General features: G+C 43.7%; 1 protein-coding gene across 3 annotated transcripts in view; it reads right to left on the reverse strand.

The window, feature by feature from the left end:
• Positions 1-17,038, reverse strand: part of LOC139802506 (vascular endothelial growth factor receptor kdr-like) — a 118,326-nt gene that overhangs the window by 46,267 nt on the left and 55,021 nt on the right. For all 3 annotated transcript variants that reach the window (XM_071757702.1, XM_071757704.1, XM_071757703.1), the window contains exons 7-11: positions 16,846-17,005; positions 16,130-16,247; positions 14,215-14,390; positions 3,291-3,441; positions 751-856 (exon numbers count right to left, since the gene is read on the reverse strand). In XM_071757702.1, the coding sequence (XP_071613803.1) occupies positions 751-856; positions 3,291-3,441; positions 14,215-14,390; positions 16,130-16,247; positions 16,846-17,005 (711 nt within the window). The remainder of the gene's footprint in view (positions 1-750; positions 857-3,290; positions 3,442-14,214; positions 14,391-16,129; positions 16,248-16,845; positions 17,006-17,038) is intronic.

The raw sequence follows: 17,038 nt of genomic DNA on the forward strand, positions 1-17,038 counted from the left end.
CACAAGTCTGTGGATGGAGAGCTGCAGAACAGCTCAAGGATTAGTGTGGAGGTGCATAAACAGTATCACTATCACCACAGGTACCTGTGGCACATTTAACAGATAATACATGGCTGAGATCTTTGCAGTTCATGCAGGAAGTGTCCAAAGTGCTGTTTGGAAGGGGAATCAGGCAGGGAAGTGCAGAAGGAAAGAGGTCGTCCTCCCTTCATTGTCTTGGCAACATAGTTGGCAACAAAATGGGTAAAGAAATACAGAGCACTCCAGCTGCATCAGGCAGGTACTGCAGGCACCTACACTGAAAATCAGGCCAGCTCTCTCTGGCCATCTTAGGCCTCTTAAACTACAAAACTGTTTAACTTCTCTGGCTGGGAGAGTAGGCAAGGTTGGGATGTACAAAGTGCTTCCTAATTGCTAAACATTTTAATGAACTGAGAGTCCTTATCAGTTGTAGGCACTTCACAGGACCCCTCTTGCACTGAACCAGCCTTACACTTTCTCAAGACTGAGGGAGACAGAGAGGCTTTTGACCTGAAGGTCTTTGGAGAGTTCTAAACAAAGTATGTGACATCATTACCAGAATCCCAGCATTTATAAAAAGCAGAGATCTGAAAATGATTCCAGGGCTGTGGAATTTAAAGCATGCTAACAACCCTCAGCAGCTCAGGAACTGCAGGAAGAGATCTGTGTGTGAGCACATAAAGCCCCCAGCTATCCCATGACATCAGTGCTCAGATTGTCACCACATACCTTTCTTTTATCCCCATGTTTCACAGTCAGGTACTCAATGCTTCTGATCTTGTTGCCTATGACCATGTTCTCCTGAACCACAACCTTTTGCCCATCAGGCTTGCATCTGGAGGTAGAAAAGCAAAGGTGGTGTTCAAGAACCTGACTCAGTGCAGATAACCCAGGGAGGCATTATTAAAGAAAGGGAATGTCATTCTTAGGCAATAGTCAGTGGTCTTACAAATTCCTCTAAGCTATCACTGCTGGAGAGTGTTACCTTTTCATGTATTCCTTCATTGTAACATTTCAAAATTATTTATTAAGCACCTTGACAGAGGTAGACAAAGAGCAGTACATGACCAGCAAAGAAACCTCTTAAGCTTTCTGAATAGAAATAAAAGATACTAATTAAATCATGTGAGCTTAATATGGTTAAATGTGAGTTACACTCCAACTCAATGCAGTTGTGGCTTTTTAAGTGCTCCTGAGGGAGTAGAATGGATAAATACTGGGATAGCAATAGCAGAAGGCTCCTTTCATATTGCATGTTCCCCAGAAGACACCCATATATCACCTATCAATCTTCATTTCTGAACTCTGGGTGAAAAGCAGTGTATATAGCACTTCAGGTGGAAAAATATATCTGCACCATCCAAGGCAAAAGGTTTTTCTATCTGTAACTGCAGCCCTTGGAATAAAACCTCCCTATGGCCTCCTCATCCTCAGCAGTAGCACCACACTTCCCATGGATGGTCCCAGCAGCCTCTGAGCCTACAACAGCAGTTTGGGACTATGTTTAGGAGGTAAAATGAATATGGGCTTCTATAGGTGATGACCAAGGGCTGATGCTGCAGAAAACTAATCCATAAATCAGCCTTTGCCAAATCCACACGAAATACATGGGTAACACCCTGAGTCAAGGGAGGGTTTATAGCTCTCAACAGGGCCTAATTAGAAGATGTGTTGAGTGGCTTCCTGCAAGGCACAATTCTGTCTTGAGGATGAAGGGAAAATACTCAAAGGAAGCAAATCACATCACAGCTATAAGGAACAATGATAGTGCTTTGGGATTCAAAGTGCACTAGTGAGGAGGGGGGAGAGAAAGAGAGAGAGAGGAAGTGAGACAACAGCAGGAAATGGGGTCTGTGTCATTTCCCACAGGAATCCTCCTACAGCTTCTGCTGGAAAAAGATAAGGCTGCCCCGGAGGCCAGAAGAGGTAGACACCACTCTGCAATTGTATTTAAATTGATAAGATCAGAGAGTCAGAGAGCTGGAACAAGGGTTATATGAGGTCTTTTGTCACCAGGTCACTGGTTCGAATCTGGCTCAATCCAGCATTCATCACCAGTGCTTTCTCCCTAGACACCAAGGTCTGGAAAAGATTTTCAGGTCATCTCTGTGGCCTTCCTACAGACTGCAGAACCTGCTTCCTCATGGTGGCTCCGTTCTTCTCTTGTTGGATATCTCTGAAGCAGCAGCTTGGGTGCCTGCTGCTGACCTGTGATGCCAACAGCCCTGCCTCAGCCAGCAAATCTCTGGTGTTCTGTTCCTGCAGGAGCAGTGTGACTACCAAAGTGAGGTACCGGGCTACTTGTGGAGGGAAACAGGGTCACTTTTTAGATCCAACCTGAGCCTAGATTACCCAACATCACTGCAACTGCTGCAGCAGAGAACCTGGGAAAGAAGCTTTCTCATGTAATTTTTCTGTCTCTTGTGACTTGTCATTTGTAGCATTTGGAAATGCATTGAAATGGTGAGAAGATAAGGAACCATCCATCAGTTTTCTCTCTCTTGCTTCCTAGACCTGCCTTAATTTTTTTATGGATGGAAAACTTGACTTCAGCCCCCTCCTTGAAGGAAGGAGTTGAAGTGCAGTGAGAATTGTTATATATGGCTTCTGTATGTCCCCTGGGGTTGCCAGGAGAAGCACTCAGACCTCAGCCAAGACCTCTATCACTCTGCTCATGTAACAGTAGGAGGAAAGAAAATGCCTACTTGTCTAGGGCAAATCTTTAAAGGCCTCTTGTATTTTACTTGCCTCATTCCCCTCTGACAGTTTTTGACCCAGTGACTTGATTCTGTGTCTTCACACCTCAGGCTGCCTCCAGAGTTTGGCAGAGAAGGGCCCTCAAGAAGGTGTGAAGGCCTGGCTACCTATCTAGGAAGTGGCAGAAATTCCACATGGCAACTAAATGAAGCCAAGCAGACAAGAGCTCTTACAGGGGAAAAAAAGTGTGTTACCTCTACAGAGAAAGCACCTGTCTGTTTTTTCTTCATCTGCCATGCAGGCTGCATCCACGTGGTGTAAGAAAAGATCTTGGTCAGAGGGACATTGCTGGTGAAGTTAAAGTCAAGCCTGATCTTTAGCCACTTTAAACTTCTTTGACACAGTTCTGATAATACAGAAGGTGCTTGTAACTCCAAAAAGATCATCCCCAACCAGATGCCTGCTGGGTTCATAACCCTTGATTTTCACTAAGATAAATAAGATGTACTAGAAAGAAAAAACTGACTTGAAACTACCAAACTATTTTTCAAAATGCAGGAATGTCCACTTACAGTGTGTCTGTCAGGCTGCAGGGCTGCCACTTCCACTCAATCTTCGGGTCAGGATTCCCACTTACAGTGCACTGGATTTTGTGCTTGCTTCTTAATTCCACCCTCTCAATCTTATCAAAATCAGTCTCCTTTTCATAGATTTTGGGTCTCTCTAAAGAAAATTAAAAAAAAAGAAAAAGTCAACAAAAATAAATGCATATGAGCAAATTTGCATCCATGATCATAGTTCTCTTTCCATCAAAGGCTTTGAAACATTTTGCTGTGATGACCAAGAGATTATTTAGTGAGGCTACCAAAGTTGTAGGGGCATTACCAGTGGTATTGAAAACACATTCACAGAAACATGGGCATTACTTGTGGTGGTTCAGAAATTACATTGAAATGCTACCATATTCACCCTGATTCCTTTCAAATGTTGTCATGGACCTGCTATTTATACTTCTGGAAAATGTATGCCTTGAAACATTTACTGGTCAGGTACTGCAGGATCAGGCTGTTAGTCTCAGGACTGTGGGCAGAACAGCATTCAACTTGTGATGTCACCTCTGGTGGGAACCTTCTCAAGCAGCTGCTGTTCTGCAGTAGTGTTACCATTGTGCAGGTTCTCCCCAGGGCCTTGGGGAAAAAAAAAAAAAAGTATTTTTGATTTGAAAAGTTTACTTGCCTTTTCTGTTTATGTGTAACGTGCACTGGATGAAGGGGCAAAGAAAACAAGGAATGAGTGGTGGGAAGAAAACACTTGTAGAGTAATGCCAAGAAATTCTCACCACCAGCAGAACCATCACTGCATTATTCACATCTGGAGGGGTTGCAGGATCACACCCTTGGACTAGAAATCTCTCAAGAAGAAACTTTAGTGTGACACTTTCAGGGCTGCTTGTTGCCAGCAGGAAAGAAATGCTTTGTCCCATCTACTTCCAGCTCCCACGGGAACATGGAAAAATGAGAAATAATGCTAAAAAATCCCCAAAGTGAACTGAACTTTTCCTAACCTTGGAGAGGGTGGGTTTGAGTTTGGGGTGAAAGCACAGGCTCTTCCCTTATGCAGACAGCTCTGCCCATCCCTAGCCATATCTCCTTGTCTGCTTCTCATAACAGGAAATCAAACAGATTTATGGGTTAGGGTCCCTCTGTAGAACACCTCTGGGCAGCCAAGTGCAGCTGCTTTATGCTGAGGGCTTTTGACAAGTTGGGAAGTGAATGTAGATTAGATTTCTATTTTTTGGGTTAACTTATTTTTTTCTGCTGTCAAGGAGGCCCCAGATATGTAAATATGGCTACCACCCACCTCATCAATCTTGATCCCTTTCCCTCTTTTCTTTTTTTTTTTTTTTTTTTTTTAATAGCTCTTTTTCCCTTCCAGCCCTCTCCTCTTCTGAGAGGGCTGACCAGGCTGATTCTGTGCCTTGGTGGGACCCTCACTTTCCATTTCTCATGGCTACCAGGTCAGACTGAAAGATCTTCTGATCATTGCCTGAATATACATCAGCTTTTCCTTACCCACCAGATGAAAGGAGTATTGACTGTAGTTGGTTCAGCCATAACCTAACTCCCATACTATAGTAAAACATCAGCTGCTTTAAGGAACCTTCATTAGATCTTGGGTAACATGGCACCTGAAAGACCCAAGTGTCAGGCCTTGTTTGGTTTTGCTCTTGTGTTCCTTTGGGATTGTTTGATTCCCTTTGGTTGACTCTTGTTTCCACATCTGCCTGCAGTTGATGCTCTACCCAGTTCCAAAAATCCACTCCTCATTCCTTTGTCCCTTCAGACAGGGAGAGAGGGATTGTCTTTTCATGAAGAAGATTAGGCAGGGAGCAGACAGGAGACTTCAGGCTGTGGTTTGGGTCTCTCAGACTTACACCCACATCTGTAACAGGGACAGAGGCTTCCTGCTCAGCATTGCTCTGGGCTACACAACGTTGCACTGATCAAGTGCTTTCAGATTTGTGAGCAATTCACAGGAAAAATTATTGGGGATAATGCTGCATTTCCTTGTAGCTGGCATCTCATTTCCCATTAGTAAATTATTTCCGATCATAAAAATAATTTCTTAAAATTCCCTGGAGAGAGAAGCACGTTTTTCATTATCTCAGGCATTTTTCTTTTCAGTCTCAAAGCTCATGTGTGGTGTGTCTGGGCTGACCTCAGAAGTGTGATTTTCACTTGGAGAAAGAGCCTCTAAGTTCATTGTGAAAGGTCACTCAGATATTATGTTTTCTGAGCTGTAAGAACAAACCTTACACACCAAGAGAGACAGTATATTTGTGTGGTTTTCTGTGTGTGACAGAGTATGAGGGGACAAGGTTTGATTACAATTTAATATTAGGAGATTTTTTTTTTATACTCTTGGTGAAATGATGAACACGACTGTCATTTAAATTATCCTTCTAAAAAAGAAATAATAATTTTAACAATCTAATTCAAATAAGAACATACATGAGTGACGAATGAATTCTTAATTCCACAATTACTTTACTGCATGACACTGTTATATATTACTTGAAAGCTAAAATGAGTCAAAATTATTCATCAATTGAAATAATCATTATTTATGAGGCTTAAGCAATTTTCTTAAAACTTGAGGGGCTGGCTGAAAATGCCTCCCCATCCTTTCACCATGCCTTACAACACAGTTAGTGTAGAGTTGCAGCTAATTACAGGCACAACACTCAGAAATTGAAGCATTTTTTATAAGTGTCCCTCTCCTAACTGGCTTCTGTGGTGGGGACTGGTGTTGGGGATTTGCTTGGATTACACCTGGACAGTTGGCTCAGTGGGCTGGGATCTGCAGGAGTCTCACCTGCCCAAAGGGTCTCCACATCAGTGTGATGAGGAGTTTTGAGCCTAAAGCTGGTGATTGTTTAAAGTACTCCTAGTAGTGTATTTCTTAGATAACTTTCTCCCTCCTCCAAACAGTGCTTTGTTTTCTCTTTCATGTTTGCTTACTAAGCAGCGTGGTGGATTATGCACAAAATCTTGTTTATCTTTGCTCATGTTTAGGTGCTGGGTAAGGTTTAGGGTGTAAATCCCCTCGTAAGCACTTCCAAAATCCAAGTACATTTCTGGTTGCATCTTAAATGATGCAACTGTGGATTTCATCAGTGCACATACAACTGCATGTGTGCTGCTGTCTTTTAAGCATTTAAGAAAAAAAACAGAAGTGTTGGGAATGAGGGCTTTAGCAGGCACTGGACTAATGGCAGTACAAAACCTGAGTAAAGAAGCAAGCTGCCTCTGCCAGGGGCTGCAGTGCACCTCACCTCCTCCTGCAAGTGCAGGGTCCTCCTTTCCCCTTGAAGCTCTGCCACAGCAGCCTCTGGTACCCTAACCTTGGGCTCACACAGACCTTCCTTCCCCCAACCAGCAGTCCTGCCTGCTAGAGTAGTGCTGAACTGTAGGGCATCGTTTTAACTGCACTTCATTCCTGACCTGAACTATCCTTTGCTACCTCACCTCTTGCTTCCCACTCCCCCCTTCTGCCCCCAAATCTGCCTGCTTACTTTCTGCCTCCATCCCTTGGCCATTGCCCTCCCCAGGCTGAGTTTTCTCAAGCAGAAGCCAAACAAACCTTAAAAGCTTTCTCGTCCCTGGCTGCATTTGGAAGGCACAATGTTCAGATGGCTTTAAATGTATTGAAATAAATGGGTTTTCGTCCTCTCTGGCTTGAAGTGTGATTGTATCCCCACCTCACTTTGCAGAGGTGCAATTGCTGGTGTGAGAGCTGACCTGAATAACTAAAGACTTTGCTGCTGCTGCTGCACTGTGAAATGCAATCAAAAAGCAGTTCTGCTTACTGTAAATTTCAAATTGATCAGCATTATGTAAGTCTCACCTTTCTTTCTAGTGTTGTCTTTAGTTTGTGGCATTAGAAGCAAATAATACATACAAGGATTGGGACATTAACCCTCTGCCATTTCCTCTTTTGCAAGAGACTTCTATCTCTAAATCCTTTTCAGATGTCATTAGGGGGTTTCACACTTGTCACCCAAAGGAGCATCCAAATACAGAGGACAGCACACAGAAAGTTTCCTTGCCTTTTTTAGAGAAACTTTACTTTCTGTGACCCCTGACTGAACTGCTGTTTACTTACCTTCCCCACTACTATTTAAACTGGGTTTCAAAAACTCTTTTCACATTAAAAACATCATTAAAATAACATAGGGCAGTCCAGCCAAGCATTCAGTCTCAACTTGATGTACTTTGCTGGACACAAGGTTTCACTAAAACCATTGACAGAGAGGCAACTTGTTTTCTATTTGTCCATTCTGTTCACCAAACACAAGAATAATTTGCACTTTAGAATCTTTCAGCTGATGTTTGTATGGTACTTAATGGAAATATAAGCTCTGCAAGTTGAGCTAGGAGAACATTCTGTAGGGTAGATAGGAAACTCATTAGTGCAAGTTTGGACAGATCAAACATTTTCTTTTTTTTTAATATTAGGAAAGAAAGAAAAAAGTGAGTTAAATGACCTGAAAACAAAACTTTTGTTTCAGGCTGAATAAAACATTGTGTTTGACCCCAGCTGATTTTGTCAGCATGGTTTTCTTTGTGAAGTTCTGTTTGCTTTCTTGTTTAATTTTGCTAAGCACTACACAGAAGGCTGCTGTGAAGAGGGCACACGACATTGTCCCCATGGTACCTCTGAGGAAGCAGATGCCAAGGTGGAATGAGTGGCCAAAATCTCTGTGAGTCACTGCCACAGTCAGGAAGAGAACTGGGGTCACCAATTATTGGTGCCCTGCCTAATCTCTAGCACACACACACCCTGCTGCTCCATTGTAACCTGCTGGTATGGGTTGGGAATGCCAGCAGGATGGAAGCAAAGGGGAGAGAAAACCATGGAGTTGGGTATTGTACGGACAGATACAAGAAGTATCACAGGGCTCTTGACCTACCACCATTCCCAGATCTGATACTCAACCCCAATTCAGCCAAGCTTTGGAAGAAAAAAGGGTTTTCTCTTGCCTCTCTTCTCCCCATCTTATTTTTTTGTGGCTAAACAGAGTTCAAGAGCAAATGAGTAAGAAGGAACTGCTTAATTCTTAGCAGAGCAGGCTGTTTCTAGGATTTTTGTCTCTGCCCCCTTTGCCTGTTTTTCAAAAGAGAAAAACAACAGTTAATATACCTGCAGGCTTGGCAGAGAAACAGCATGGAAACCACATGCTGCCACTTTCCCACTTCCCCCCACCACTCTGGTTTTAAGGGCTGTCAGAGAGAGATTGCTGCTGCAAAGACGTGAGTTGAATGCTTCAGATTTTTCTGGCAACCTCCAGCAGGCCCCCACCTTCCTTTTCCTAAAATTGCTTTGGTTACTTCCAACAAAATGAAAATAGCTCATCTGACTTTTTCATTAGAGGCTCTCCTGAGAGCATGCAGAGGCTGAATGGAAGCTGGACTGCAGAGCTGCAAGTGTGCAGGGTTTGCATGGTGTCAGTAAAAAATTCTTCAAAATTTACTAATAATAAGTGTGCCTGGAAGGCCCACTGCTGTCTGGTTATGCTGCTACAGTTTTTCTTTTCTTCATGAATCCCCCATAAAAAGTCAGTTGTTTTTCCTGCCTGTGTCTAATGAGCGAGACCTGAAGGAGAGGCTGGAGCACTGGTACCTCTTTGCCTTTGCCCTTCTCAGCTGTGTCCTCCCCACCCAAAGCATGGGCCCAGCCAGAGCTGCTGGTACCCAGAAGGAAAGTGAAGGACTGGGCTTGGGGAGGAACACAGCTGGATGGAGACAGGCTGTGGTTTATTTGGGGGTTTCTAGTTTGCTCAGCTGGCCCAGGAGGTGGAAAATTAGATTTTCTATTTTGACTTTTCCATGGGTCATCCCCCAAGGAGCTACACAAGACATGGATATGATGCACAAAGGAAAACAAGTTCTGGCAGGACACCAAAGCATGCAGACAAGGTGAAGGTGGAGATCATTTCATGTACCCCTGCTTCTCCTATCTGGCTCTGGCCTTTAGCCTAAACAACAGTAGAATTGTACTAAAAATCCAAAGAAATGAGTGTTTCTCAGAGTGCAGCAGTGTCCAACTTGGAGATTTCAGGGGCCCTTCCATGTGCAAAAGACTACAGGAGTCTCCTGTCTGTCTTCAATTGGCTTTAAATGAGATCCATCACTCTCAGAGCTCTTTTTCTCTGAACTGGCAATGCCCAGATACATTAACCTCATCCTGAGGGCTCATTTTCCTCTTCAGACTATTTCTGGGTCTGGTTGAGGTGATGGGATATTGTTCACATGGATCACCACATATTTATTAACTTTTATGGAGATCACTGGGGACTCCTTTGATGTCAACTCATCCCTTGCAAGCCAAAGTAGGTCAGGCACAGAATTGCCTTTGATTTCCAACCAAATATGAAGAGCTGGCCTGACTACAGAGCAGGGCAATATATGCATCATTAAGCTCTCTGGAGCTAATTCCCCCTGGTAACAGATGGAGGTATAGACAGTCACCTCACTGACATAACAAGGAGCAAATGGCAATGCACACGTGACTTCTCCATGCACCCCTTTTATTCCACTCCTTGCCCAGGAGAGATGGAATTCATAAGGAGCCTGTGAATTACTCCTGCTTATGGTAGAGGCTATTTCTAGCACTTAATCCTGCATTCCTTATAGATGTAACACAAGAGGTTGGGGAATCAAGGACTCTATGAGGCAATGTGATTTCAATTGACTAGAGCAGCTGGAACCCAAAGCAATATTTGCTGGAGGAGGCTTAAGGGAGCACAGGAGAGAAAGTTTGGGACTAAGAAGAAAGGCAAAATGGTGAGGGAGGTTATTCATCCCCTTTTTGAATTCACTTATGCTCCAATACAATCTTCACTCACAACATGATGGGCAGAGCACGCTGACTGCTCCACAAGGGGCACAGCAAGGACCCTGATACATGCAGATGACTTGTGCAAGGGTGAGAATGAAATGCAGTCTGCTTGCCCATAAATAGACTTGAGGGGTTTTGTTTATGTTTTGTTCTGAAATGGCTTTGTACTCCAGCCTGGAATAACTCTTTTCTCCCACGTTTCTCCTTCTTGGCTGGCTCAGATGTGCAGCCACCAGCTGTTTGCTAGGATTGTTCCTTCTCCTTGTTCCCTTCCCTACAAATTCTTTAGGACATTATTTTCTTGAAGCTTTCCTCAATAAGAATTTAATCAAACAAAACAAAAACACAGCAACCCGCCGCTCCTTGGACAGTGTTTGATGTGTAAATATGTAAAAAAGGAGTGTTTTGAAAATGCAGTCAGCTACCTCCTGGGGACTCGAGTCCTGCAATGAGCCAAGGCAACTCCACAAGGGAGAGCCGTGCTCCTGCAAGATTAAATTCCAGCTGCAGTGGGAGCACGGGTGACCAGAGAGAGGCACAGCCAAGCTGATTCTTAAAGGGACATTTTTTGAAGAGCAGCACAATTCTCCACAAGGCCATGCAGCACACACACAACTTCATGTGCCTCCTTCCTGCACAGGTCCCCACCTCGGGCCAGCCTTGCCATCAGTTCCTACACTGCAGCTCTGGGAGGTATTTGCCCCTTCTGCTCCTCCATGGAGCTCAGATGAGGTATCTGCTCTCTGCAGATTCTCATCAATTTTATGGCAAATCAAACTTCTGGGGGAAGTAACTCCTAATCTTTTACTTATTACCATGGGGTGAAATACCTTGCACGTACAGAGTGTGCTTTAAGTCAGAACGTGTGTGTTTGCTGCCAATTAAGTACATGGGAGGTGACTCCAAGAAAAGCCCAAAGCCCTGCTGGTCCTCTAGCAGGGCAGGAGATTCACTGCATCTGAGCTCCTGTCCTGCAGGGCTCGAGCAGATGACTTCTTAGCTCATTCCCATGCAGCACAAAGGATTATTTTCTGCTGCTATTATTATTGAATAAAATACATGGCATAAATTAATATATTGTATTTTGATGAATGGATCCTGCTGTTATTTATACTTTACTATACTTTACTTTCACAACACTATTGACTTTAAAATTCTGCTACACCTCGTAGAAATGCATAGCAATGGGTGTTGTCACAGCATGGTGACTGCCAGTGCCACTCTGTGCTGCTGGGAACAATAGCCATGATCTTGAACAAACTCACAGGAGAGGGGGCTGTCTGCTTACTTACAATTTCTTCAATGCAGTGTCCCTTTGCAGCAAGAGAAAATACGTTCAAATGACTTTTATCTTCTCAGTCAGTAGTCTATTTAAATAATTTTTCATCTTCTCTTTAATAGTACAGATCAGAACTCACTTACTTTCAGATATGCAGCTCTGAAATTTTCAAGACTGGCTGTGGTTTTTGGGGAGCAATGCTGTTACTCAAACATAAGTGTTACTCCTCAGTAAAATGGAGCTGTTACAGGGTTACACACCCAGCATGAGGCTTATTGGGTGACGAATTGCTGCAGGCTCCACCTTTTAGACATGATGCAAAACTGATGCTCCTACCACTGTGTTCACCTTGCAAGCCCAGGAGGATTTTTCCATCAAGTCTGCTAATCCCTGTGGTCAAATTCCAGCTTCAGTAATTGCAGGCTGCCTATGCTACTAAGCAGAGACATTAATCACCCTCCCCAGCTCAGAGGTAGTTGTGTTGCAGTGGTAGGCAAGGTAATTCCTGCATTAAATGGCCAGAAAGTGTATTTTGTCTCCTCCTACATGTCTAAGTGTCTGCTGAGACTCCAGGCAATTTAATCTACTCAGGTGTGATACCAGGATATCAGTCACAATGACCAGAGATAAAGTGTCAGGTTATTTGCTGGGGACTTAAGGGAAAAATTCAAATCTGCATTCAGTTTGGAGCTTCAGAATTTTTTTCTGAAAGTAAAGCAAATGATGCCCAGATCTGAAAAAGCAATCCTTTTACTCTAAGGAGAAGAAAAAAGGCAGAGTGCTGCTGTTGGATGAGCTTCAAGAGCAACAGGTGCCTTTTTTTGGTCTCTACCCACACATATCTCAGCAAAATGACCCTCTCCTTGGGCAGGGTTTCACACAGAGCACGTTAGGTTAGTGCTGCAGAGGAGAGCCTGGCAAAGGCGAGAGATTTCCTGGGTGTTTTGTGTCAGTCCTGTCTCCAATCAAGGAAAATATTCTCATTTTTTGAAGCCTTTAGCTTAACAACAGTGGCACTCCTGGGAAGGTATTTTCCTTTGCTTGCTCTCAGTTCTGGGGTGACTGTTTTTTACCAGAAAAGAAACATTTTCACATTGCAGCACCTTCTCCAGTTGGTAACATTCCTGCAGCTGCTCGACTCTGCAGACTCTTGTGGTGGTTTTGCAATTAAATAATTCCTCCTGATTGAGGTCTTCCTTGGGCTGGTGGCTCAGGATTCTCACTGAGCAGCATGCTAGGCATGCACTGTGTGTGAGAGGCTGAAAACCACCACACACTTGTACATACAAGAGATGAAAGGCTTGCACTGGAGTTAAGAGCACGGGATGGTTTAATCCTGAAATAGCATCTTGCTGATGCAGACAAAGTCTGTTTGTTTTTTATAGGCCTATTTTGGGAATGGCTGTTCTTCAAGTAAACATTCTCTTTTGCATGCAAACACCAATATTTACCTTGACAAGATAGTTTATTATCATTCTTAATTTTCTCTTCCTTTGAATGTTTCCCTTCTCTTAGCAAGATGGCAAAACCATTGTAAGGGTAAACAAATTACACAGCTTAACACAGCCCTGCTCATCAGCTGAGCTGCAGTACCTGACCCTCAGCACGTCCTAAGCTCTCTCTCCACTCCTAAATCACACATTAGTGTATGTAATGTTTAAGGTGCTTTAAGCTATCCTATCTTATTTAGCATTATTCATAGGCCAAATGTGCTTAAGTGAGAAGTTCTCCATTTGTTAGGCATTATTCCTTTCTGAAAGGTGAGATGAGAGATAATGCTGGAAGTTACATGGTGCAATGGTACATAAGTACACAAAACAGGACAACTGAAAATATCTGAGGTGTAAAGAGGATAAGGAGAAAATAATTCACCACAGAAAAGAAAGCAAACCTCTCTCAATAACTTTATCTCACTGCCCAAGAGAACCTCGGGCAACACAAAGGGAAGCAGAACTAACTTCTGCTGAGCTCCTGCTTGGCCTCATGATTCAATCTCTGTTGCCAGATCGAAGGGATTAAAAGAGGCAGTGGATGTGCAAAGAGACAATGTGGCTCTTTCTTTATTATCCCAGCAAGGGAGATTAATAAATGTGATTTCAGTATCTGTTTTCCCTCCATGTCAAGTCATCCTGCTTCAGTGCACACCACAGTTTACTTCAGTTTTCTCCAGATTCCCCTGAAATTGAACCTGTCTCTCAAGTGCTCCCAGCAGATAAATGGCAATACCTAGAATACAGACTTAGAAAGTATTTCTGTAGCAGGATGATGGAGTGACATAAAAGACAGGGCAGCTTACTGAGTTCCTTCCGTCAGCCCCACTGGGATTTTTCCTGCCCCAACAGGATGTTCTCCAGTGCTTTGCCCAAGCTAGTTTTTAATCTCAAGGGATAGAACTTCCATCACTTCTCTTGGGAAACTCTGCCCCCAGACCTCACTAGTAGATAGCTGCCCAAACTCCTACTAAAATGTAATTCCTGTTAAGTTTGTTCACTTTCAAGTAATTTCTGCTCCCCTCTGCAGAGACACTGTCCTGACAGAAAGATGCTGCAGGCTATTTCTGAGGTGCAGTATCTCAGTGGGAAGTGCCTTGAGATGACCTAGTTTCAGACTAACTCTTCATACTAACTCCATTCTGTTGCTTCTATTTCACATGTGGTGAGATGAGATGGATCTTCAGTGGTTCCTAAATAAGGTGGTGATCTATGATCAGATAAACACAGGGAAATGTCACCCCTTCCTGCTGACTGCTGAAGTGGGATCACACACAAAAATGAGAAAGAACCCAGCAGAAGTCATTACAAACATCAAGTCCTTACCTGTCACTACCAGCTGCATGGTGAGGTTCTTATACAGCCCATATTTGGCATTGCTCAGGACGATGGTGTAGTTCCCAGCATGCTCTGGTCTCACATCCCTTATGCCCAGTCTGTACCTCACTGGATCTGGCTCGTAGCAGGTGTGGTTGTCCTTGATCAGTTTGCCATCTTTGTACCTGTTTTGACAGTCCCATCAAAGCTCATCATGTGCACCCATGCATGGTACCCCTCAGAAAACCTAAAAGGTACCCAAACTAGAGTGGGTGAAGAGTCATTCTTTGGGAACAGCAAGGGAAACACAGATCTATAATCACTGCCTGAACTGGGCATGTATTCTTTCTGTTTTCCCACCCTAAAACTGAGCAGCACTTGCTATGCCATGGGAAAAAGAACATTTAGATGCCCCCAGATTATGCTGGATGTGCAGGACTAAGGTGAAGGAAATAATGGGTTAGCCAAAATTAATGTCATCAGTTTTAAGACAAGATATTAATTAAGCAGAATTGTCTATCAATATGCATAAATGACCCATTATTTTTTCTGAAAAAGCTGAAGCCTGCGACCTGGAGAATGTCTTGGTCAATAGGAAAGTCAGTGAGGAGTTCACAATCTTGAATCATCACTAGCTAAGAGCAGGATAGCAGAGTCTGCATGAGCAGACTCCACTGCTAATGCCACGTGCAGATTTGGGTTATGAATATGAAACAGGCCAGACCTTGCCACACACAGAGCTTTAGGCTTGGTGGAAGGAGAATTTGGGGCGTGTGTCCTACTGCCTGAGAATGCTGGAGACCTCCTTTACAGTCATTTAAACAACTGCATTGAGAGACCTCCAACATCAACAGCTGTAGCTTTGAACATGCAGGGAAAGCAGCTCTGGTGGTCCCAGGCAGCTCCCAAGCAGCTCATGCTGAGCCCTGAGAACAAAGCCTTGGCACAGACAAGGGAGATGGTCCCTACTTTAAGTCACAAAAACATTTTCATCTCCCAAATAACAGCAAAAATTAAAAATATCTCTTGGCAGCACTGATTTCACTGGTCTGAGTATTAGAGTATTTCATGTTATTTCACCTGCTGAAAAAGAAGATGCAGCAAACCCATCCCTGACCAGTATCTTTTGTGACTGTCAGGTCCTCTCTGAGTGGCACTTAGCTGGCAGGGAGAAGTGGGCTGAGAAGGTGGTAAGTCACCCAAGCCACCTTCTCTGGCAGGACAGGCAAACCCATGCCAGCTGTAGTGTGAGATTTCATACAGTTAAAGATGTGTAAGATGTTGGATGGGGTTACTAAAGACCCACTGCTGACTGAAGCATAGCAAAAGTAGCAAGAGAGAGGACAAGAGATGCAAGGGTAAAGACAGAATTGAATGAACGTCTCCTGGGGCTGGTGAGATCATGCCCCTCTCATTAAGCTGATCTGTTACACTCCTGGTGGAGCCCTTAGTTTGCTCAGGAGGTTTCACTGCATTGTCTGCAAGGATCTGGCACTGCTAGTTATACAGGATTGGAAAAAATTATTTGGAATTTATGAAGAGAAACAATTTCTCATGTTGAGAATGTGTCCTGCAGCTTTCTATTCTGCATTGCCTCCTTGCAGACTGACCACCACTAATGGTGGTAAACTATCAACCCTTCCCCTGGAGCTTTGTACTTGAATCTTCCAGACAGTTCTGTCTCCATGTTAAATGAAACCCCCATTTTTTCTGTAGGAATCTTTTCTGCATGACTAGGAGAGAAAAGCAGCATAGGGAAGAGGCATATGTCAGCACAGAAAGGAGTCACATCTCCTTAGCTGAACTGTGAGACCACAGCTGTGAGCATTCCCAGCTCTCATCTTTTATCTGTGTAGTAAGAACAGTGAAAATGGATAGCCCCCAAAAGCTGTGTACTGATGTTGCTGAAGATGATGGTACTCACCAGGTGACACTTGGGCGAGGGAAGGCATCCACCTTTGCAGCCAGTTTCAGTGACTTGTGTCCTGATGTGATCTCGTAGTAAGGCCCTTTCTTATGTGAAACTGTAATGAAGGGTTTGTCTGGAAAGAGAGAGGAACAGGAAGAGAAGTCATGGCAGATCTGCTATAGTACAGTGCTCACACCTTGAACTGCCTCGTGTCTAGCCAAGATTTTGTGCAACATGGATCTGCAGAAGCTGCAGACAACCAAATGGAATGACAAGGTGTTGCCACAGTTCTCTTCAAAGCTCAGCCACAGCCAGGAAGATCTATCTCCAGGTGAAAGACTTAAAAGCAGAGACTCTGCACCTGCATCTCCCCTGGGGCAGTGTGTAACAGTGCCTGGGGTATCTTGTCCAGGTGAATGTCAGCAGGCCAGATTTGCCAGGGCAACAGCAATCACACTTAGTGCCATCATTTTCAAACCAATTCAGCTCCTAGTTAATCCATGTCCTCAGACAGAGCTCAGTCACAAACTCTGTTAAGTTTCTTTATAAACACAGTAGTGGTTCTGACTCTTGCACAGATTAATTAGAGATTATAAGTGATTAGTGGCTGTTTCAGTGAGCTGGCATTCTTCCTAATGCCCTCTGTGTATCAACAGATTTATAACATGGCACTGTCCTTTAATCCTAAGAATCCTGGTTCTGGGGTTTTCTGGTTTTGCTGCAGAACTTACCATACACTGTGACTGTGACGTTGGCCTCCAGCCTGGTTACATTGACAGTTTTGCACACATAGACACCTCCATCCTGCATGGTCACATTTTCTACTGTCAGGCTACTGTGAGCTTTATACACGCTGCCACTATGGTCCATGTTTTTTCTAGGGTGAGGGTGCTGGAAGTCAGAAAAAATGGGGGTCAAAAAGCA

The sequence above is a fragment of the Heliangelus exortis genome, chromosome 14, assembly GCF_036169615.1.
Source record: "Heliangelus exortis chromosome 14, bHelExo1.hap1, whole genome shotgun sequence".
Taxonomy (NCBI): Eukaryota; Metazoa; Chordata; class Aves; order Apodiformes; family Trochilidae; genus Heliangelus; species Heliangelus exortis.